Source organism: Emys orbicularis, chromosome 3 (assembly GCF_028017835.1).
Source record: "Emys orbicularis isolate rEmyOrb1 chromosome 3, rEmyOrb1.hap1, whole genome shotgun sequence".
In the NCBI taxonomy this organism is placed as follows: domain Eukaryota; kingdom Metazoa; phylum Chordata; order Testudines; family Emydidae; genus Emys; species Emys orbicularis.
The window spans coordinates 190,709,889-190,734,040 of NC_088685.1; the positions used below are offsets into that span (position 1 = coordinate 190,709,889).

At 43.5% G+C, this 24,152-nt stretch overlaps 1 protein-coding gene across 4 annotated transcripts in view; it reads right to left on the bottom strand.

The window, feature by feature from the left end:
• Window positions 1-24,152, bottom strand: part of CCDC88A (coiled-coil domain containing 88A) — a 346,834-nt gene that overhangs the window by 77,712 nt on the left and 244,970 nt on the right. For all 4 annotated transcript variants that reach the window (XM_065400915.1, XM_065400912.1, XM_065400913.1 and 1 more), the window contains exons 14-16: window positions 12,608-12,745; window positions 10,883-11,953; window positions 10,213-10,340 (exon numbers count right to left, since the gene is read on the bottom strand). In XM_065400915.1, the coding sequence (XP_065256987.1) occupies window positions 10,213-10,340; window positions 10,883-11,953; window positions 12,608-12,745 (1,337 nt within the window). The remainder of the gene's footprint in view (window positions 1-10,212; window positions 10,341-10,882; window positions 11,954-12,607; window positions 12,746-24,152) is intronic.

Below are 24,152 nucleotides of genomic sequence, written 5' to 3' on the forward strand. Positions count from 1 at the left end.
CTGCCACACTATTACAAAATATTGAAAAAGGGAACTGACATGAATGTCCAGAGGTCACTCTAGAGTGAAGAATTGCCTTGGTAGAGGCACCCCCACTGGAAGAATTAGATACCGTGGGCCAAGAAAAGCACGTCTGGTTTACTGACAGGAGTGCAATGGTAGTAAAAGGGAAAAGATGTGTAAAATATGCTGCCATTAACTTTGAAAAGGAAGTCATTCAGGGACATTTGGACCATGGATCGACTCAGCATGCTGAGCTCCACACAATTTATCAGGTTTTAAGGCAATATGAAAATTCCCCAAGGCCCGTGTATATTCATGCTGACAGTGATTTTTGTGTGAAGGGGATACAGTTTTGGATATATGATTGGTATAGGAATGGGTGGAAAGCAGCAGATGGAAAGGATATTGCATATTCAGAGGAATGGAAATGGATTTACCAGTGGGTAACAAAGAACCCTAAACAGTTAAAGGTGCGACATGTAAGGGCACACAATAAAGGAACAGGTATGTAGGCCACCTGGAATAATCGGGTAGATACAATAGCCCGACAGTATGCCATAGCAGTTGTAACCAGAAGTCAGAAAAAGAATGTCTGTGCTGACACATCTGAGCTAACAGATGGCACTACAGACCGCCCAAGTTCCAGGAAAAATAGAAAGGCAAGAGTTACTTAATGTAGCCCATCAGTTTATGCATGAAGGAGTGGAAGGGACTTTAAGAAGGCTAAAGCAAGTAGCAGAACAGGAGTGTATGAAATATGATGTTAAAACATGGGTGCAAAATTGTGTGCGGTGCGCTCAGGACAAGGCTCATCCTCCGCACTGGCAACCCATGATGCACCAACGAAGGCTTGGGCCATGGCACAGGGTTCAAATTGATGTGATTGATAAATTGCCAAGGAGTAAGGAAGGATTCCAGTATTTATTGGTGATAATTGATTCCTTTTCAGGATGGGTGGAGGCACTTCCTACTAAAGATAACAGCACCAAGGTAGTGGCCAAAAAGTTTTTTAATGAGGTAGTATGTAGATATGGCACCCCTGAAATAATAGATTCTGACAATGGGGGAGCTTTTGTAGGAGAAATCTTTACAACAATGATACAAGCCTTGGGAATTAAACAAAAGCTCCATATACCATACAGGCCTCAGTCCTCAGGCCAAGTAGAGCACATGAATCGCACTACTAAGGAAGCGCTCTGGAAGGTAGTAAATCACACAGGAAAAAACTGACCAGATAAACTGCCTCTGATTTTGGCTGCCATCCACAGCAGTGATAGACTAAGAACAAAAATTCAATCCTTCCAAATCCTGTTTGGACATCCAATGAGCCAATGATTGATCCTAGTTACCTGGTACAGGGTCAAGAAGAGACCTCTAATATAACCCAGCATGATTATTTTCAATGGCTCAAACAGTTACAAGAAGATAAAACCACCCTCCAGTATAGGGTTAATCAGGCCATCGAACACATGAATAACAAAATTCAGAAACAAAGGCCCACAAAGGCAGCCCTGTGGGAAACAGGGGACCAAGTCATGTACCTTAAAATGGGGAAAAGGGGTCACTCGCTAGTGACTCCATAGTGGACCGCCTTAGCCCATTGGTATACCGCATTGAAAAAGATGGAAAACTGAAATGGATACATGTTTCACAAATTAAATTGTTTACATAAATAATGATGTTTGAATTCTTTGCAGAAAAGGACATCCTGGAACCTGAGCACAAAGCGCTGCTTAACCACCACAATTTTAATCCATATAAAATGAGACTCCAGAGTAAGGTCTGGCTTTACCTGCTTCTGGGAACTTTTAGTGCCTAGATAATTAGAACAGTCATGGCAGAAGATGCAGCCCTCCTTATAAGCCAATATTTAAGGAATAATTCACTCCCTGCCAACCAATCATGGATTCCTACCCGTGATCCAGTGATCCTCATGGAATGGTATGATAAAAATACTAGCCAACTCTTAAAACCCTTAGGAAATACCAATATGTATGCCTGGAAAGGGGAAGTGGGACTTAAGGTTCACCTTATAAACACCACAGGAATACCAAACCACTGGGGAATAGGGGTTATAATAGAGGGTCCCTATGGGGATACCACCTGGAGTTCCAGCTACCCACGATTACCATATCAGTGGGATGAGCCTGTTAAGACACGAACAATACTAACAGTTATTGTGAAGTACTGTCCAATACCCTGTAGTAAATTGGAACCTAAATGTTCACCCTACTCCCTTCCTATTATAACGGCCTGGATAAAAACACATCAACCCTCCAATGGCCGAGCAAAACGAGATGTAGTAGACACCATATTAGGAGGAGTTGGATTTGGAGCAGGAATTATGAACACTGTAGACCTGGAGGTAATTAAGAATAAATTAAGTTTTTCTTGTCAAATCTGGGAAACCTAAAAGCAACAAGGAATATGTGGCGGTGGCTAAACACAACCTCCTGGCTGCTGTATAAACAACAAATAGAATTAGGAAATAAAACTGCCTTGGCTATAAGATGCACTGAGATGTAAATTCTTAGTTTAGCATCACTTTAACACAAAATTACACAAAAACAACGAAAGAGGTCCTTGTTTGACACCTACAAATATGAATGGATGCAATATGTTTCCAGCATGGTTAAGCCTGATTTGTTATTAGGTGAAATTATTGTTAAAATTGCTCAACAACAGTCTGTGGAGACAGAAATATGGAAAGTGAGCCCGCTCCCAAAATTGACCATGGGATCCTTTTGGCTACCCTGGGTTATGGGTCAGTGGACTGGGAAAGAGGAGAAATTATTGGACATGTATGGAGTGGAGCCCTCAGAAATGGGTGTGCTTGTTCCTACCTGTCACCACAGAACCATGTAACAAGTACACATCATTGGGAACATGTGTATGGGACGAACTAGAAAATGTGACGCGTGTTTTGTACAACAGACAATGTGTATGTGTTACATCCTGGGAAACAGTATTTTGGGAGGATGCAAATATTAGCCAACCCCCAGTGGATGAATGTAAACGTGATGCCCGTGTATTCTATACTAGCAATCACACGTACTATTTACTAAAGATAGAAGAAGCACAGAGCACTATAACCGCCACCCCGGTTAATTTCTCTGTTACCCTTGGCCTGGATTGGCACGATCTAACTGATCACTTGTCAAAAACAAAGGTAACTCAGTTTTTACAACAGACACAAAGGGATATAGGGAAGCATGTCATTCAAATATTACATGCAAATGAAGACATGCTAAAAATTGCTAGGTCTAAAAAAGAACTGACAACCTATCACTGGTACGACGTTTTTACAGGCTGGTCCCGACCTCTAAGGGCATATTGTCTATTATGTTTCACCCATTACTAGTTGTGTTAATATTGTCCTGTGTTTGCTTGCTAGGAATGTGTTGTATGTGCTGTTGGATAAAAAGAAAGTTTGTTAAATTACAACCACAAGCTCAAATTGTCTCTCAGTATATTGCTATGAAACAATTGTATAAAATATGACCCACTCAAGAATTGTTCTTGAAGGGTCAAAAGGAGGACATGTAGTAGTAGGCTTTTATGTTTGTATTTTATATAATTTAGAATGAAGGATAAAGAATAATAATATAGCATGTATTAAATGTATTGGTGTATGATTTGACCATATCCTGACAGCCACTCTTTTTGAATAGCAGAAAAGAATGGCTTAAAGGGCCATTTGGTAAAGATGCATTAGCCGGATTCTGTGACTGGGCTGATTTCAAGGCAATAACAGATCTTTTTGGGGTCACCAATTTGTTGTAGGTTTAGCATTTTAAAATAAGTAAAAGAATACCATGATTGTTTTTCTTTTGCATTGTAATTTGATGTTCCTGTTCAAAATGTTCTGTGTAAATTAATTCTGTTTTGTGTGTGAATGAGGAATGTGTGTGTTAAGAGGTAAGTGTGAAGGCCATCGCTGAACCAGATGTTCTAGGGAGAAACCGGAGACAGACACAAGGGCGCCAGGAGGTTGCAACACGCCCCTATTGAAATGTCAGAGGAGGGAAGATTGACAACTCTAAAGATGAGACAGGCACCTATCAATGGGGACAAGATAGCTATGATCAAAACTAGCATGGGATAACTCCCTGAGGAACTTGATGTAAGAATGAGAAGGACAATTTAAGAAAACAAGCATTCGTCAAACAACAATTGATTACACCATGATGGTGCAAAACTCATTGGTCCCAATGAAGGAAAATCACTATAGAAACAGGATGCCTAGCCATGAAACTTTGGGTTCGTCCTGCCAAGACTTCCCCGGAGCATCGTGTCGCGACCCGATGGAACCCAGCTCCTCCCTATCGGTGATCGACCTAGCTGGCCACTAGGTTGATCCAGACTCTGGACTGGTAACTAGAACATTGACTGGTGGGATAGTGTGTGTGTCTGTGTGTGCTGTGATTGAATACATATGGTAATTGTTGTATCTTCAATAAATGCGGCGTATTGCCTTTTCCCCTGAAAAAGATCCCGTGTGCTTCTTGTAAGCATAATAGCTGGACACTCGAGGACGAATAAATCTTTCTTCCAAACAAATCGAGCCTCTTCGAGTCTTTATTTTTCGGGGTGGAGCCTGGCTGGCCTTGCCTTTCCTGCTCATTAACCACGGAGACCACTAGGGAGCTTGGGGCAGGGTGTGTGTAAAGGTCCTCATGAGCTTTAGCAGGCACATAGTACTTGTGTTCTGCCTTTTTTGAAATAGGGGGCAGTGATGAGGGGCTCTGCCACAGAGACTTGTTGATCTTTGCCACCCCCTCATGCAAGGGCAACGCCACCCTGGCTGGGACATCAAATAGGGACATCAAATAGGGAGTCCGAGGGTTCCTCGAGCTCCTCAGCATGAAGCCCCAAGTTCGAGGCAACCCTTCTTAGCAGCTCCTGATGGGTCTTAGTATCATCCTGAGGGACTGGATGAGAGGCCCTGTAATCACCTCATCAGGCGGCGACGAGGAGGAAGCTGGTACCAGAGGATCTGCTGCCTCCGAAGGCTGCTCGGCTGGTTCCTCCATGGGAGCTGGGTGGAGCTGAGGGGTCTTTTCCACAGAGCCCTCTGCATCAGGGGGCGGTCGGGAGGCCGTGGCTGATGGTTTATCCGAGGCGCCGAAGGCTGACCTGAGCCCTTGCGAGGACTGCAGGAACCCCCAAGGATTCCAAGGGGCAGGCCACTGGCTCTGGGGCCACGATGCAACAGGCGGTGCCACCTGTAGAGTGGGTACCCTTGTGCGGGGCCCTGGCCTGCTGGTATGGACCCGTTTGGTACCGGAGTCCAAAGAGGAGGGATCACGTCCGAGAGACCAGGACGGTGCTGACCGTTTGTCCTGGTTGCGACAGTGCCGATCCCAGTCCTGCAACGGGGATCTGTCAGAGGGTGATGAGTCCCTGCACCGAGCTCCCGGAGACCGATGGCATTTGGCAGATCTGCGATGGTGGCCTGGCAATTGATGCTTCATGCTTCTTTAGTGGTGCCAGTCCACTGGTGGGACCAAGTCGGCCGTCGAGGTGGGGAACGTCAACCTGATCGCAATGACCCGTACCGGCGACCAGTAGTGAGGCTCTCGGCACCATTGGCTTGTGCCCCTGGAGGGGTGTCGCACACTTGGGAAGCAGCTAGGTTGGTCCCAATATTGGGACTGCAGGGATAGGCGCACTTCCATGGGCCTGCGCCAAGTCACCGGCAATTTGTGTCTCGAGCCCGGAGAGCGGTGCCCTGAGTCTGGAGACCGGTGAGGGCTCCTTCCAGCTGGCCTCCCTATGTCCAAGGCCTGGCAGCTCTGCACGGCGAGCACTGGTGGGACACTCCTTGAGGAGGAGAGCAGTGCCGCACAGATGAGGACCGCTGGAAAGGTCCCATGACAAGTTTGCCCTTAGAATGGGGCACCACCGTGGCTGGTGTGGGCGGCACCGGTAACAGTAAGACGTCCTGCACCGCCTGCAAGGCCTTGGGCGTTGATGACATGTCCAGGTACCGGAGACCTGCGTCACTGTCTGGGGTGGCAGGCGCGTCTCGGGATGGGCTAACCCGCTTGACTTGAGCCGGGGCCTAACTCCCGTACAGAGGTGAGAAGCTGCCCTGCACGGGTCCTTGCTCCCCTCAGGCCCTCTCCTTTTCTTTACGCGATGTCAGAGATCGTCCCCTCCTGGCCTTTCTTTGCCTCCTGACGGGTGCCGGGGGGGGGGGGGGGGGAAGGGGGAGAGAGGAAATCGGCATCGGTCCGAAGATGGCACCAGTGGAGTGCTCTGTACTGATGCCGCAGTACAAGGAGCAGAGTCCTACCTGGATGGCTCCAGTGCCAGTGCCGATTCCAGAAGGAGCACCCCGAGACGTATGTCTCGCTCCTTCTTTGTCCAAGGTTTGAACCCCTTGCAGATCCGACACTTGTCACTGATATGGGTCTCGCCCAGGCACCTCAGACAGCTACTATGAGGATCACTGATGGGCACTGGTTTTTTGCAGCGATTACAGAGTTTGAAGCCTGGGGATCGGGGCATGCCCAGTCCCTAGGCTGAGTCCCGCCCGGGACTAACCAACTACACTAAGGGAAACTACTAACAACTTTTAACTATTTACAGAAAAAAGTTTGTCTTAATGGATTAAGAATGAAAAGGCTTGCCAAAGCAAGAGATGTTCCAGCACGGTTATTGGTGGTAAGAAGGAACTGAGAGTGGGGGGAGCCGGCGATGCCCCTCATACCGCGCCATACAGGCACCACTCCAGAGGCCGCCAGAGCTGGTCCCCTACGGATACCGCTGAGGGAAAAACTTCCGGCACCGGTGCATGTGGCGAGCACACACACCTACAATGGAATGGACATGAGCAAGCACTCGAAGAAGAAGTAAGCATGTTGAGGGCCGAGAACCAGTATCCCTGTTCCAACACTAGAATAATCATTAATAAAGTGACCATCTTGAACTTCTGAGCCTTGACAAATTTGTTGAGTCCTGTGAGCCTAATATGGGTCTCCAATCTCCCTTTTTATTAGGTATCAGGAAGCAACAAGAGTAAAAGCCTTTCCCTCTTAGATGTTGAGGTACTGGTTCGATGGCTCCTACACTGAGGTGTTCTATCTCTTGTTGTAACAGGCTCTCATGAGAAGGGTCCCTGAAGAGAGATGGGGAAGGGTGTTGGGGGGGGGGGGGGGAAGGGAGATGAAATGAATGGAGTACCCATCTCGAATAATCTCCAGCACCCATTTGTCAAAAGTTATCTGTTCCCAGGCATTGCGGAAAAGGGCAAGATGGCATCCATGGGGGTGAGAAAGGTTGTCCAGTGTTAGATGGTATTGGAGGGAGTGATATGATGGCACCTTAACTAACCCATCAAAACTGTTGTTTTGAGGTGTATGGCTGGGAAGAAGTAGATTGAGGGCCCGAAGCTTTCCATTTGGAGAACCTAGATTTTTTTCTTTGGGGCTCATAAGTGTTGGGTTGAATATTGTGATGAGTGGGGTCTGAATGAGGGCTGAGGACTATATTTTCTCTTCTGCCCAGGTATGTAAATTCCAAGCGACTAAAGGAGTAGTCCCTGGAGTCTTTCAGTATGTGGAGGGAAGCGTCCATCTTGTCTGCAAACAATTTTGTACCTTCAAAGGGAAAGTCTTCCACGGTGGTTTGTACCTCTTTAGGGAAGCCCGATAAGTGCAGCCAAGAGGCTCGTCTCTTCATGATGGAAGTGGAGAAGGAACATGCCGCTGTGTCAGCTGCATCGAGTGCCAACTGGAGAGCCATCTTAGTCACCAGTTGCCTCATTAATGATGGGTTTGAATTGGTTCCTGTGAGAATCTGGGAGCTGCTCAATAAAGGAACTGAATTTCTAATAGTTGATATAATTGTATTTTTCCATTAATTGCTTGATAATTTGCAATATGGAATTGTAAAGTGGCTGATGAATAAATCTTTCTCCTAAAGAGATTGAGGCACTTCCAATCCCTATCGTAGGGGGTGGATTTCATGTGATGATGTTGGCCTCTAGAGTTCATCATGTCCATAATGATCAAATTAGGGAGCACGTGGGAGAAGAGAAATTCTGTGTCTTTCGCGATACATAATATTTCTTATTGGCCCACTTACATGTTGGCGGGACCAACACAGGGGACTGCCATATAAGTTTAGCAGGATCCAAGAGAGCCTCATTGATAGGGAGGGCTATTGTGGATGAGGCAAACGAGTGTAAAATGTCCAACAGTTTATGGTGTGACACGGTCACCTCCTGCAGTGTTAATTGTAATGCCTCTGCCACTCTTTGAGCTAGCTATTGAAAAAGTTTGAATTTGTCTGCCAACAACAGTGGACGGGGCATTACTGTCTCATCTGGTGATGAAGATGAGAAGTTATTGAGGAAGACGCTACACCCCAGACTATCGACCTCTTGTTCCTCCCTTACCTGTTCAGGGGCCTTGAACACCCTAGATGCAGTGGCCAAAGGAGAGCATCTTATTGGCTCCTGATAGGCCATGCTAGAGCCTTGGGAAGGACAATGCCTATATGCCTGCCAAGGGTCCCTGTTAGGCCACTGGGATGGTGGGAAGGGTCCCGGTTGTTGGTACCATGGCTGCCCACACCAGGGAGATTGAGGGTCAGAGGGACAGTATGGTTGAGGTCCGTATTGGTAATAGGTACCACAGGGTGCCTGAGAGGAGCAACGGGAGACTACATCCTCCTGCTCACTGTGTGATTCCCCACTCGAGAATGGTGGTGTATGGCATGATGTCAAAGGTGAATCTGGAGGTTGAGGTGGACTTGGTACCAGAGCTCCAGCCCTGAATAGAGGCGAGTCCGGTGCATCAGACACAGAAAGGTCTCTTGAGTATTAGAAGTCTGGCGGTGCCATAGGCATCGGTACCGATAGTGGTTGGCAGCGCCGGGATGACTACATTGATGGTGCTGGAGATGCAGTCCAGTCTGAACGATCTTCCGGTGTGCCAAAGACGGTACTGACGTTGATGTCCATACCAAAGGCGCCTTCCCCAAGGCAGATTCTCTATCTTTCTCTTACCCTATCAGTACCGATGTTCCTTGCCTCTGCCAGTGGGTCCTTAGGCATACACACTGGTACCGAGTCCCCAGATGGGAGGGTGCGGTTAGGGTTGAAGAAAAAATGAAGTTTAAAGATTTTTTAAAACAAATAAAAGAATAAAGACATGTAAAGGAAACTCTAAGAAGTAGTTTCCCCTTTTTTACAAGTAGCAAGTCTTTAGAAGTTAATGATCTGATAATGGACAGCTAAACTCCGTCTCTAGCTGGGGAGGTTAAGAAGGAACTAAGGAGGGTTTGCCTGCGCAATGCTGGTTAGCTTCATGGCAGAGCTCAGGTGGGGGACAGCACATGTGCAGGCCAAACAGACACTGCTACCAAAAGTCTCTGATCAGCAGTGCAGGGATGCAAACTCATCTACAGTGAAGCACCCATAGGGACACTACTCGAAGAAGAACATTTATTACCATATTATAATACTTTCAAAGACACTCCCATTTTGGGCCTAACTCTATTTAATGTCTTTTTAAAAATAATGATATATGGAGAAAACCGTAGATCTACCAACATGATATATGCCATCATGTGCCAGCAATGGCCCTCTGCCATATACATTGGCCAAACCGGACAGTCTCTATGCAAAAGAATAAATGGACACAAATCTGACATCAGGAATCATAACATTCAAAAACCAGTGGGAGAACACTTCAACCTCTCTAACCACACAGTGACAGACTTGAAGGTGGCAATTTTGCAACAAAAAAACTTCAAAAACAGACTCCAAAGAGAGACTGCTGAACTTGAATTAATACGCAAATTAGATACAATTAACTTAGGTCTAAACAGAGACTGGGAATGGTTGGGTCATTACACTAATTGAATCTATTTCCCCATGCTAACTATCCTCACACCTTCTATGGGTCATCTCGATTATCACTTCAAAGGGTTTTTTTCTCCTGCTGATGATAGCTCATCTCAATTGATTGGCCTCTTACAGTTGGTATGGTTACTTCCACCTTTTCATGTTCGCTGTATGTATATCTTCTTTCTGTGTGTTCCATTCTATGCATCCAAAGAAGTGGGCTGTAGCCCACGAAAGCTTATGCTCAAATAAATTTGTTAGTCTCTAAGGTGCCACAAGTACTCCCATTTTATTATTGCAAATGAAAAACAAACGTTTGCCAAACTATCCCAAACTGGTCTAGGCACTCTCACCTGTCATCTGTGCTCTGTTCATCATGCAAGAGGCGCTCTTTATTTAAACCTATCTTTTCAAGTTCATGGGTAAGTTTTTCAAGATCATTATTCATTTGCTGGGTCTTCAGTTTTTCATTCACCAAATCCTTATGCAAAATAAACAAAAATAAATCAATCTAAAATGTTAAATTAATAATGCAGACTTAGTTTCTGGAAACTGTCTATGCACTAAATTTCTATGATTACATGTAGCTTGTACAACCTGTTAATATAACTTCTTCCTTCCTCCCAACTATTAACATCTGGTTAAATCAGAAATTATATCCTAAATACAAGTCTGATTTCATCTTAGATGTTTACCTCCTTTTTTTTTTTTTGCACGACTTCCCTTCTAAACTTGATTTGAACATGAGGATAAAAAAATACCAAACTAGTTTAGCAGTATCAGAGTGAAACATATGCATGATAATTATTAAAGTTTAACTACAATATTTAATATGTAAATACTATTAATTTAAGCACACCAACAAGATAGGAACATGATTTTTTCAGAAATTACTAGTAGACATATTTTCTGTATGTTACAACTGTTAAAAAAGCTATTATGATATTATAGACACGCAGCACTTAGCTGTATTAGATTTATGTCCGATAGAGAATAGACGAACGGAAATTAGTTTCAAATTACCTCTCGTAATGTGACAAGTGTTTTCTTATCAATGGTAGCTCTTTTCACAAGTTCTTTATTTTCTTTTTCTAGCTCTTTTAGACGTACACAAGACTCTTTAAATATACCTATTTCTTTACATAGAGATTTGTTTTCCTTTTCCAGATTACTAATTTTTATATTGTTCTCTTCTAAAGTACTGTCTTTAATTTCTGCTTGTTGTCGGAGTCTCTTATTCTCTTTTTCTAGTTGTTTCTTATCCTTTTCCAGCTGAGAAGTCTCTTGTTCCAACAGCTTATTCTCCTTCTCTAATTGCTCTAGGCGTTTACTAGAGATTTTTAATTCTTCCAGATTCTTTTGCAGAGTTTGGTTTTCAGACTCTAAATCTTGTAGTTCACTTTCCAATTGTTGAATCTTTTTGTTACTATTTTCTAATGCTTTCTGTAGCCTTTGGTTTTCTGTATCTAAACCTTGGTAGCTGACTTCTAAACGTTCTGTTTTCTTACACGAAGCTTTCATAAGCTCCAACCCTTTTTTAAGTTGCTCCTTTTCACTTTCCAATTCCTTATTTTCTAACTGTAATTGAGCCATCTTGATGCTTGTACACTTCAAAGATTCAACTGTTCTTCTTAGTTCTAAATTTTCTTCATCAAGTTGTGAATTCTCTTTCTCCAATGATTCTAACTGAAAAGTAAGGTTTTTTAAGCTATCTAAAGTTTTTTTCAACTTTCTATTTTCCACTTCCAGGTCTGAGTTTTCTTGCTCTAAGGCTTCTATCTTCTCACAAGTAATTTTTAAATTGGTAATCTTTTTCTGTAATAACTCATTCTCCTTTTCAAGATGATGCAACTCATTCTCAAGCTCTTCTGCTCTCTCTCCTTTCTCTTTATAATGTTCCAGTTCTTTCCTCACTTGCTTTTTCTCAAATTCAATCTTATTTAGCTTACTGCTGGTCTCTTTGATAGATTCATGGAGGATTTTATTTTCTTTTTCAATGTCTTTCACTCTTGCTTCAGCACTGATTTGGGACCGTTGCCTTAGAGCAGCTACTGTTTGATTCAAATGCTCATTCTCCTGTTCCAATATTTTAATCTAATTATTTGAAAAAAAAATTATAAATTTAGGTCAGTACCATGCCAAAAATAATTTATTTCTATATATAAACAGCAGCCTACTGAGGTAGGACAGATGGAGATGGATTATATTATACATCACTTCCTTTTTAATATAAGGTAAAATTAACGTTCTGCTGTGGTTTATTCTACTATATTATATACCATGTAACATAACACACATCGTGTGTGTAGAGGTGATGGTTATGCAATCAACTGTAAATACAGACAAATTTTCAAGTACATTAGTTTGTCTATTTTAAGATTATACAAACAGTCAAAACCAACATACATTACTAGCTTCACTCTCTTTCTGGTTGCCATTTAACCCAAGAATAGATTCTTTTCCCAAAACAACATCTTGAGAGATATAATATATTAGAAATAGGCATATCAGCAAAAATCCAAACATCCAGTCAAACTATGGCAAAAGGCTTATTCAAAGATTCTAAACGCAGTTTAAGAAAAAAATACCTCATCATTTTATTTGAAAATATAGAAAGTTCATCTTTGAGGTTTGCAGAGTCCATAATTGCAGCTCCACTGATTTTTGTGACTGTTTACGCCAAGGATATTTTAACCTTTCATTAAAAAAGTTACTAGTTCTTTTTCTTGCAAAGATTATGTTACTTGCCTGTCTCTCTGAGTTTTCTCGAAGTGTCTCAATGGATTTTTCAAGTTGTGCTTTTTCTTTCATCAGATCTTTGCTCAGATTTTGACTATTCTGAAGACTTTGTTTCTCTTGGCTAATTTCATTCTCAAGTCCTTCCAACTGGGGAGGGGAGGAAACATATTTAAAATTCATCCAGAGATGACTATGAACATAAATGACTATTCTTACTGAGGTGAAGTGAAAATATTATAATTATTATTTTTGTTTTCCATATGTTGTATATGGCCTGATCTAACACCTGTTAAAGTCAATGGAAAGATTCTCATTGACTTCAATGGAGTTGGATCAAGTCCATAAATTTGTATTTAAGATCCGTCAAATATTACAAACTCTATCCCACCTAAAATAAACTTTAATCTAAAAATAAAAAAATCTAGCCCCCTTTGTTGTAAAGATAGCCTTCAATACGGAAAATCATGCATTATTCATGATGATTTTTTGAAACGTCACAATCGCTGCACACTTGACCTGTGTTTTCAATTGCTACGTGACCAAGGTCTTACCTTCCATGATTATTCCAAGCATCTGGAATCTTCACAACACTAATTCATCTGCAGCACAGAGAGTTCCTTTATCCTATTTTACAATTATTTTATTTATTAACAGATCTATTCTTTTATAACAGAAATTGGACAAATTGGAGAGAGTCAAGAGGAGAACAACAAAATGATAAAAGGTTTAGAAAACCTGACTTATGAGGAAAGGTTAATAAAAGTAGACATGTTTAGTCTTGAGAAAAGAAGACCGAAGGGGGACCTGATAACAGTCTTCAAATATTTTATGGCTAAAGAGGACTGTGATCAAATGTTCTCTATGCCCACTGGAGGTAGGACAAGAAGTAATGGGCTTAATCTGCAGTAAGGGAGATTCAGGTTAGTTATTAGGAAAAACTTATTATTAAGCTCTGGAATACGCTTCCAAGAGAGATTGTGGTTTTTAAGAACAGGTTAGACAAACACCTGTCAGGGATAATAATAATAATTAATAATAATACTTTATTCTGCCTCAGCACGGAAGTCTGGACTTGATGACTTCTCAAGATCCCTTCCATCCCTACAGTGCTATGATTCTATGAAATCTTACAAAACTTGTTTTACAACTTAAATAGAGATAAACTCAGTATACACAAAATAAACAATTATAAATTGGCTTAATGAAGTCCCTAAAGCTGTACTGAGGTGGCCTGCTGCTACCAGTTGCTTTCTTCAGCTTTATGGAATTGATCACAAATTGTGGTTGATGCTTTTCTACTTTTCATCTTCTTCTTCTATCTTGTCTGTTTGTAGTGTCAGTTAAAGTATTTGTGTACATCTACACCGCATACTTCTTTTAGCAGCATGTAGTGTACATACATATTTAGCCCCCTTTGATGGGGGGTCTACCCCACACAGGGCTTGAAAGGATTGCACCTGGAGGAGGACCAGGGAGCAGGAGTTGATTAAATGAGGCTCAGCTGAGTACGAACAGGAAGGACTTGTATAAAGCCCAGGATTCTGGTAGCAGAAGGGGGGCTGAAGGGAAGTAATCTGCAATCACTCCCTGGGAGAAGGGAGGTGTGATTCATAGATTCTAGGACTGGAAGGGACCTCGAGAGGTCATCGAGTCCAGTCCCCTGCCCGCATGGCAGGACCAAATACTGTCTAGACCATCCCTGATAGACATTTATCTAACCTACTCAAATATCTCCAGAGATGGAGATTCCACAACCTCCCTAGGCAATTTATTCCAGTGTTTAATCACCCTGACAGTTAGGAACTTTTTCCTAATGTCCAACCTAGACTTCCCTTGCTGCAGTTTAAGCCCATTGCTTCTTGTTCTATCCTTAGAGGCTAAGTTGAACAAGTTTTCTCCCTCCTCCTTATGACACCCTTTTAGATACCTGAAAACTGCTATCATGTCCCCTCTCAGTCTTCTCTTTTCCAAACTAAACAAACCCAATTCTTTCAGCCTTCCTTCATAGGTCATGTTCTCAAGACCTTTCATCATTCTTGTTGCTCTTCTCTGGACCCTCTCCAATTTCTGCACATCTTTCTTGAAATGCGGTGCCCAGAACTGGACACAATACTCCAGCTGAGGCCTAACCAGCGCAGAGTAGAGTGGAAGAATGACTTCTCGTGTCTTGCTCACAACACACCTGTTAATACATCCCAGAATCATGTTTGCTTTTTTTGCAACAGCATCACACTGTTGACTCATATTTAGCTTGTGGTCCACTATAACCCCTAGATCCCTTTCTGCCGTACTCCTTCCTAGACAGTCTCTTCCCATTCTGTATGTGTGAAACTGATTTTTACTTCCTAAGTGGAGCACTTTGCATTTGTCTTTGTTAAACTTCATCCTGTTTACCTCAGACCATTTCTCCAATTTGTCCAGATCATTTTGAACTATGACCCTGTCCTCCAAAGCAGTTGCAATCCCTCCCAGTTTGGTATCATCCGCAAACTTAATAAGCGTATTTTCTATGCCAATATCTAAGTCGTTAATGAAGATATTGAACAGAGCCGGTCACAAAACAGACCCCTGCGGAACCCCACTTGTTATGCCTTTGCAGCAGGATTGGGAACCATTAATAACAACTCTCTGAGTACTGTTATCCAGCCAGTTATGCACCCACCTTATAGTAGCCCCATCTAAATTGTATTTGCCTAGTTTATTGATAAGAATATCATGCGAGACAGTATCAAATGCCTTACTAAAGTCTAGGTATACCACATCCACAGCTTCTCCCTTATCCACAAGACTTGTTATCCTATCAAAGAAAGCTATCAGATTGGTTTGACATGATTTGTTCTTTACAAATCCATGCTGGCTATTCCCTGTCACCTTACCACCTTCCAAGTGTTTGCAGATGATTTCCTTAATTACTTGCTCCATTATCTTCCCTGGCACAGAAGTTAAACTAACTGGTCTGTAGTTTCCTGGGTTGTTTTTATTTCCCTTTTTGTAGATGGGCACTATATTTGCCCTTTTCCAGTCTTCTGGAATCTCTCCCGTCTCCCATGATTTTCCAAAGATAATAGCTAGAGGCTCAGATACCTCCTCTATTAGCTCCTTGAGTATTCTAGGATGCATTTCATCAGGCCCTGGTGACTTGCAGGCATCTAACTTTTCTAAGTGATTTTTAACTTGTTCTTTTTTTATTTTATCTGCTAAACCTACCCCCTTCCCATTAGCATTCACTATGTTAGTCATTCCTTCAGACTTCTCGGTGAAGACCGAAACAAAGAAGTCATTAAGCATCTCTGCCATTTCCAAGTTTCCTGTTACTGTTTCTCCCCCTTCACTGAGCAGTGGGCCTACCCTGTCTTTGGTCTTCCTCTTGCTTCTAATGTATTGATAAAAACTCTTCTTGTTTCCCTTTATTCCTGTAGCTAGTTTGAGCTCATTTTGTGCCTTTGCCTTTCTAATCTTGCCCCTGCATTCCTGTGTTGTTTGCCTATATTCATCCTTTGTAATCTGTCCTAGTTTCCATTTTTTATATGACTTACACTTACTCCTTGGGGGGAGGGAGTTTGAGCTGGTACAACCAAAGGGGGGGATGACTAGAAGCTGTAAGAAGGAATCCAGGGAAGGAGCAACAAGGGCTGAGGAAAAGCATACCATAGTTGCCCAGTACAGGGTCCCTGGACTGGAACCTGGAGCATTGGGTGGGCCTGGGTTGCCATACTGGCCACTGGGGAAGTGGCACCATCAGGACAGTGCTGGAGAAGACTGCCTGAGACTGTATGGAAGGACTTTGAATAAGCCCTAGAAGGGGAAACCATGTAGTGACCCAGCTGGAGGGCTGAGTCATGAAGAGGAGGCTTCAGTTCCTTGAGTGAGAGGGGCTGCAGGGCGAGTCAGGACAGGTGAAGACCAAATCAAGGCCAAGGTGAAGGCCAAATCACACTTGGAGTTGCAGCTAGCAAGGGATGTTCAGAGTAACAAGAAGGGTTTCTACAGATATGTTAGCAACAAGAAGATGATCAGGGAAAGTGTGGGCCCATTACTGAAAGAGGGAGGCAAACTAGTGACAGAGACTGTGGAAAAAGCTAATGTACTCGATGCTTTTTTTGCCTCTGTCTTCACGAACAAGGTCAGCTCCCAGACTACTGCACTGGGCAGCACAGTATGGGGAGGAGGTGACCAGCCCTCTGTGGAGAAAGAGCTAGTTTAGGACTATTTAGAAAAGCCGGACGAGCGCAAGTCCATGAGGCCAGATGCACTGCATCCGAGGGTGCTAAAGGAGTTGGTGGATGTGATTGCAGAGCCATTGGCCATTATCTTTGAAAACTCATGGCGATCGGGGGAGGTCTTGGATGACTGGAAAAAGGCTAATGTAGTGCCCATCTTTAAAAAAAGGTGGAGGATCTGGGAAACTACAGGTCAGTCAGCCTCACCTTAGTCCCTAGAAAAATCATGGAGCAGGTCCTCAAGGAATCAATTTTGAATCTATGAATTTTGAAGCACTTAGAGGAGAGGAAAGTGATCAGGAACAGTCAGCATGCATTCACCAAGGGCAAGTCATGCCTGACTAAAATAATTGCCTTCTACGATGAGGTTACTGGCTCTGTGGATGAGGGGAAAGCAGTGGATGTGTTACTCCTTGACTTTAGCAAAGCTTTTGATACAGTCTCCCATAGTATTCTTGCCAGCAAGTTAAAGAAGTATGGGCTGGATGAATGGACTATAAGGTGGATAGAAAGTTGGCTATATTGTCGGGCTCAAGGGGTAGTGGTCAATGGTTCCATGTCTAGTTGGCAGCCGGTATCAAGCAGAGTGCCCCAAGGGTCAGTCCTGGGGCCAGTTTTGTTCAATATCTTCATTAATGATCTGGAGCATGGGATGAATTGCACCCTCAGCAAGTTTGCAGATGACACTAAACTGGGAGGAGTGGTAGATACACTGGAGGGTAGGAATAGGATACAGAAGGACCTAGACAAATTAGAGGATTGGGCCAAAAGAAATCTGATGAGGTTCAACAAGGACAAGTGCAGAGTCCTGCACTTAGGACGGAAGAATCCCATGCACTGCTACAGACTAGGGACCGAGTGGCTAGGCAGCAGTTCTGCAGAAAAGGACCTAGAGATTACAGTGGCCGAGAAGCTGGATATGAGTCAACACTGTGCCCTTGTTGCCAAGAAGGCCAACGGCATATTGGGCTGTATTAGTAGGAGCATTGCCAGCAGATAGAGGGAACTGATTATTCCCCTCTATTCGGCACTGGTGAGGCCACACCTGGAGTATTGCGTTCAGTTTTGGTCCCCTCACTACAAGGAGGATGTGGAAAAATTGGAAAGAGTCCAGCGGAGGACAACAAAAATGATTAGGGGGTTGGAGCACATGACTTATAAGGAGAAGCTGAGGGAACTGGGATTATTTTAGTCTGCAGAAGAGAAGAATGAGAGGGGATTTGATAGCTGCTTTCAACTACGGGAAGGGGGGTTCCGAAGAGGATGGATCTAGACTGTTCTCAGTGGTAGTAGATGACAGAACAAGGAGTAATGGTTTCAAGTTGCAGTCGGGGAGGTTTAGGTTGGATATTAGGAAAAACTTTTTCACTAGGAGGGTGGTGAAGCACTGGAATGGGTTACCTAGGGAGGTGGTGGAATCTCCTTCCTTAGAGGTTTTTAAGGTCAGGCTTGACAAAGCCCTGGCTGGGATGATTTAGTTGGGGATTGGACCTGCTTTGAGCAGGGTGTTGGACTAGATGACCTCCTGAGGTCCCTTCCAACCCTGATATTCTATGATTCCCCTTGCTAGAGCCTTTTTTCATTGCAGTGAAAGACTCCAGCAGTGGGGAGCAGCTGAAGCCTTTCCCCACTGCCGGAGTCTTTCACTGACAAATATAGCTACACACTGCAGTGGTGACGAAGCTTGCTTTTCACAATGGTGTGTAGCTACATATACACTACATGCTGGTGACACTGGTGTGTAGTGTAGACATAGCCTCTGAGTCCCTTTGTCCTGATCACTTTATCTATATTATCTGCATTGTGATGGTCTGGAGAGGCCACTTATTAAATTATTTCAGCAAAGTAAAGATATGGGGATCTCCCTTATCCTCTGATTCTGTTAGAGTTCACCCCATCTCAGGATAATGCTAAACCATCTCCATCAGTACTTTTATCCCCAGGAATCATAAGTATACATTTTAAGAATACATTTTTTGTCTATAAAATGGGCCAAATTTTACTAGATGATGGATATTTCAAAAAATTTCCTTAGGAAAGATTCCCTTTGCTCCTACAAGGCATTAACTGCTTCCCCACCCATGCTTTCATTTCTACAAGTTGAATGCTGTGCCATACTACATTATACTCTATATATTTTTAAAGAACTCAGGATAAACTTTTCCTGAAAGGGGTACTTCATATACCGAGTTTTTTGCCAAATGGTGCTGCCGCCTCCCACCTTGGTTATGAGAATGCATAATTGTTTAAATGTGGAAACAAATGAACATATTTCCTAGTCCCCCACTCCTTTTGTTTGTAAGCACTTGCATCCACAGGGCACAGGCTTTATCACAGGCAAAGTGAGAAACTTTTGTGGGAACACTTGTTAAAACTGACAGGACACCATTTCAGCAATATTTCTAATAATGGCTTCAAACCACCATTATTCTTACATCAAGTTGTGAACCACCCACCACATATGGGGAACTAACTCAGTTTTTCTAGAGTCCATCCTTCCACTACAGACCAAAGATTACAATATCTGACATCTTAGCCTTCAGATCTGCCACAAGGATAGATACTATAGGAAGTAACAAAATAATTATGTGAGAAATATAATTCAGAGACGACACTTCCCTCATTCACATACCACTAAGGGCCAAACATACCAAGCGTCTACGTTCACCATTCATATGAAGGCTGAAAACTCCCTGTAGTGGGGTAGTCACCCCACTCCTGCCCTGAAGGGCTTAAAACAGCTGTGGGAGAGGGCTGTGGTGGGGAAAAACTAGGCTGATTGGGGGAAGCAGCCACAACTGGGGCCACGCCCCAATCAGGCCACAGCTGGCCCTATAAGAAGGCTGAGGGCCAGAGGCTGGCAGACACACTCTCTAGCTTACTTGAGAGAGAAGGGCCTGGCTGCCTGGGAAGCTGAGAAGGGTATTGTCAAGGCTGTATCCCCACTTTGAACTTTAGGGTACAAATGTAGGGGCCTGCATGAGGACTTCTAAGCTTAACTACCAGCTTAGTTCTGGTCCGCTGCCACCATTCCCTACCCTGGGAAGCTTTTAGAAACCTCTCACCAATTCCCTGGTGAATACAGATCCAAACTCCTTGGATCTTAAACAAGGAGAAATGGACCCTTCCCCCCTCCTTCCTTTCACCAACTCCTGGTGAATACAGATCCAAACCCCCTTGGATCTTAAAACAAGGAGAAATTGACCCTTCCCCCCTCCTTCCTTTCACCAACTCCTGGTGAATACAGATCCAAACCCCCTTGGATCTTAAAACAAGGAGAAATCAATCAGGTTCTTAAAAAGAAGGCTTTTAATTAAAGAAAAAGGTAAAAATCATCTCTGTAAAATCAGTATGGAAAATAACTTTACAGGGTAATCAAACTTAAAGAGCTCAGAGGACCCCCCTCTGTCTTAGGTTCAAAGTACAGCAAACAAAGATAAACACTCTAGTAAAAGGTACATTTACAAGTTGAGAAAACAAAGTAAAAACTTGCCTGGCTTTTTTACTTACAAGTTTGAAATATGAGAGACTTGTTTAGAAAGATGGGGAGAACCTGGGTTGATGTCTGGTCCCTCTCAGTCCCAAGAGCGAACAACCCCTTAAAACAAAGAGCACACACAAAAGCCTTCCCCCCCCCCAAGATTTGAAAGTATCTTGTCCCCTTATTGGTCCTTTGGGTCAGGTGTCAGCCAGGTTACCCGAGCTTCTTAACCCTTTACAGGTAAAAGGATTTTGGAGTCTCTGGCCAGGAGGGATTTTAGTACTGTACACAGGAGAGCTGTTACCCTTCCCTTTATAGTTATGACAGGTTTCTAGGGTGGAACAGTGCTGGGGAAGGGCAGAGGGAGCTGGGGAGCTCCAGCCTAGCAAAGCCCCAGGCTGCAGGCCGAGTTAAGGGCCCACAAAGGTACTGGGGCTGCAGAGGGGCATCCGAGATATAGACAGAGGCAGCTGGTCCAACCCCCCTTGCCGATAAGTGGTTTATAGACTGCAATCTTCCCCAGGGAGAGGGGATGACTGGCAGTAGCCACTGAGGCAAGGTGGGGATAGAGGGTTGGGGGTTCCCCTGGGAGGGGAGACCCAGAGCGGGGTTACTGCCGGGGCGGAACCCCAAGGTAAAGGGCACCGGGGTCTGGGAGGGACACAGGGGCCAGCGGCAGGCGAGACACCAGCCTGCAGAGGGCGCTCTGGGCTGTAAGAGCTAATTCCTGAGACGACCAGCAGGAGGTGCCGCGCCGGTGAGTCGTCACCCCGTGACACTCCCCTATACCTATCCTATTCTCTCTCCTCATTGGGCTGGTGACAACCTTCAAATGAAGTTTTAAGATTCATCTTTACCTCACTTAATCTATGGACTCTGACCACAAATTCCATAGCATTCTTGGGCTAAGTGAGGTCTTTACTTGTGCCCTTCCTAGAGGGAAGACAGCATGTGCAGTAGCTGAGAGGGATGAGGTATGGAACATGCTTTCAGAAGTCTTAAAAGAGCAACACTCCAATGTGGAAACTTCAGAATCCGAAACACCAAAAAAGAAAATCAACCTTCTCCTGGTGGCATCTGACTTAGATGATGAAAGTGAACATGCACTGACTGGTCTGCACTGTTTTGGATCATTATCGGGCAGAACCTATCATCAGCATGGATGCATGTCCTCTGGAATGGTGGTCAAAGCACGAAGGGACATATGAATCTTTAGCGCATCTGGCATGTAAATATCTTGCAACACCGGCTACAACAATGCCACGTGAACACCTGTTCTCACTTTCAGGTGACATTGTAAGTAAGAAGCGGGCAGCATTAACTCCTGCAAATGTAAACAATTTTTTTTGTCTTACCGATTGCCTGAACAAGAAGTAGGACTCAGTGGACTTGTAGGCTCTAAAGTTTTACATTGTTTTGTTTTTGAGTGCTGTTTTTTTTTGTACATAATTCTACATTTGTAAATTCAACTTTCATGTAAAGAGATTGCACTACAGTACTTGTATTAGGTGAACTGAAATACTATTTCTTTTGTTTATCATTTTTACAGTGCATATATTTGTAATAAAAAATAAATATAAAGTGAGCACTGTACACTTTGTATTCTGTGTTGTAATTGAAATAAATATATTTGAAAATGTAGAAAACATCCACAAATATTTAAATAAATGGCATTCTATTATTGTTTAACAGCACGATTAATAGTGATGAATTTTTTTTAATCGCTTGACAGCCCTAGCTATTAACATAATTTTATATGGCAATATAAAAGCTTAACTCTATTTTGACATTTGTTGTCTGGTAATGTGGATTCACCAAGGACAAGTCATGCCTGACCAATCTGATTGCCTTCTATGATGAGATAACTGGCTCTGTGGATATCCGGAAAGCAGTCGATGTGATATGTTTTTATTTTAGCAAAGCTTTTGATATGGTCTCCCACAGTATTCTTGCCAGCAAGTTAAAGAAGTATGGATTAGATGAATGGATTATAAAGTGGATAGAAAGCTGGCTAGATTGTCGGGCTCAACGGGTAGTGATCAACGGCTCAATGTCTAGCTGGCAGCCGGTATCAAGTGAAGTGCCCCATGGGTTGGTCCTGGAGCCAGTTTTGTTCAACATCTTTATTAATTATCTGGATCAAGGGATGAATTGCACCCTCAGCAAGTTCACAGATGACACTAAGTTGGGGGGAGAGGTAGATATGCTGGAGGGTAGGGATAGGGTCCCGAGTGACCTAGACAAATTGGAGGATTGGGCCAAAAGAAATCTGATGAGGTTCAACAAGGACAAGTGCAGAGTCCTGCACTTAGGAAGGGAGAATCCCATGCACCGCTACAGGCTGGGGACTGACTGGCTAAGCAGTAGTTCTGCAGAAAAGGACCTGGGGATTACAGTGGACGAGAAGCTGGATATGAGTCAACACTGTGCCCTTGTTGCCAAGAAGGCCAACGGCATATTGGGCTGTATTAGTAGGAGCATTGCCAGCAGATAGAGGGAACTGATTATTCCCCTCTATTCGGCACTGGTGAGGCCACACCTGGAGTATTGCGTCCAGTTTTGGTCCCCTCACTACAGAAGGGATGTAAATAAATTGGAGAGAGTCCAGCAGAGGGCAACGAAAATGATTTGGGGGTTGGGCCACATGACTTACAAGGAGAGGCTGAGGGAACTGGGTTTATTTAGTCTGCAGAAGAGAAGAGTGAGGGGGGATTTGATAGCAGCCTTCAACTACCTGAAGGGGGGTTTCAAAGAGGATGGAGCTACGCTATTCTCAGTGGTGGCAAATGACAGGACAAGAAGCAATGGTCTCAAGTTGCAGTGGGGGAGGTATAGGTTGGCTATTAGGAAACACTATTTCACTAGGAGCGTAGTGAAGCACTGGAATGGGTTACCTAGGGAGGTGGTGGAATCTCCATCCTTAGAGGTTTTTAAAGCCAGGCTTGATAAAGCCCTGGCTGGGATGATTTAGTTGGTGTTGGTCCTGCTTTGAGCAGGGGATTGGACTAGATGACCTCCTGAGGTCTCTTCCAACTGTAATATTCTGTGATTCTATGAATGTATTATTGATGAGAGCAAGAGTCTATGAGATCTCCTCATGTAAAGATTACATCTGACCACATTTTTTGTAACAAGTAATGAGATAAAAAAGCTAAATTAACTGTCTTGTGTTTAGTTGCAGAAGTGTTGCAAATTGAAAAGGTAAATCTCTTGAAAATCTGCTACTGGGGAAAAATCTGGAAAGGCGAATTCCCCAAACTTACTCAAGTCTCAACTGCTAAAATTATTTCAACTGTCTCTGGCATCCAGATAACTGTCTCACTGATACCCAATGTTCTATTCAATCTGTTCAAAATTCCAATCTAATAATTTTCTATTATGAGGCTGTGGTGCTGGGTACCTTAGTACATCATAAGAGAAGTTTGTTGGGGAACAATGATTAAAAGGCCCTAAAATAGAGGTATCCCTCAAAATGCAACACAGGGAAAATTACTACAAATCTTTTTATTTTTATTTTTTTGGTAATGATTCGCAAACATAATGTTGGACTTAGGGTATGTCTACACTGCCGCGCTAGTTCGGCGGCTGGGGATCGAAGTTCCGGGTTCGATTTATCGCGTCTGGTGTGGACGCGATAAATCGAACCAGGAAGTGCTCGTCGTCGACTGCGGTACTCCAGCTAGACGAGAGGAGTACCGCGGAGTCGACGGGGGAGCCTGCCTGCCGCGTGTGGACCGCGTCTGAACCGCGGTAAGTTCGAAGTAAGGTATGTCGAATTCAGCTACGTTATTCACGTAGCTGAATTTGCGTACCTTACTTCGACTTGGGGGGTAAGTGTAGACCAAGCCTTAGA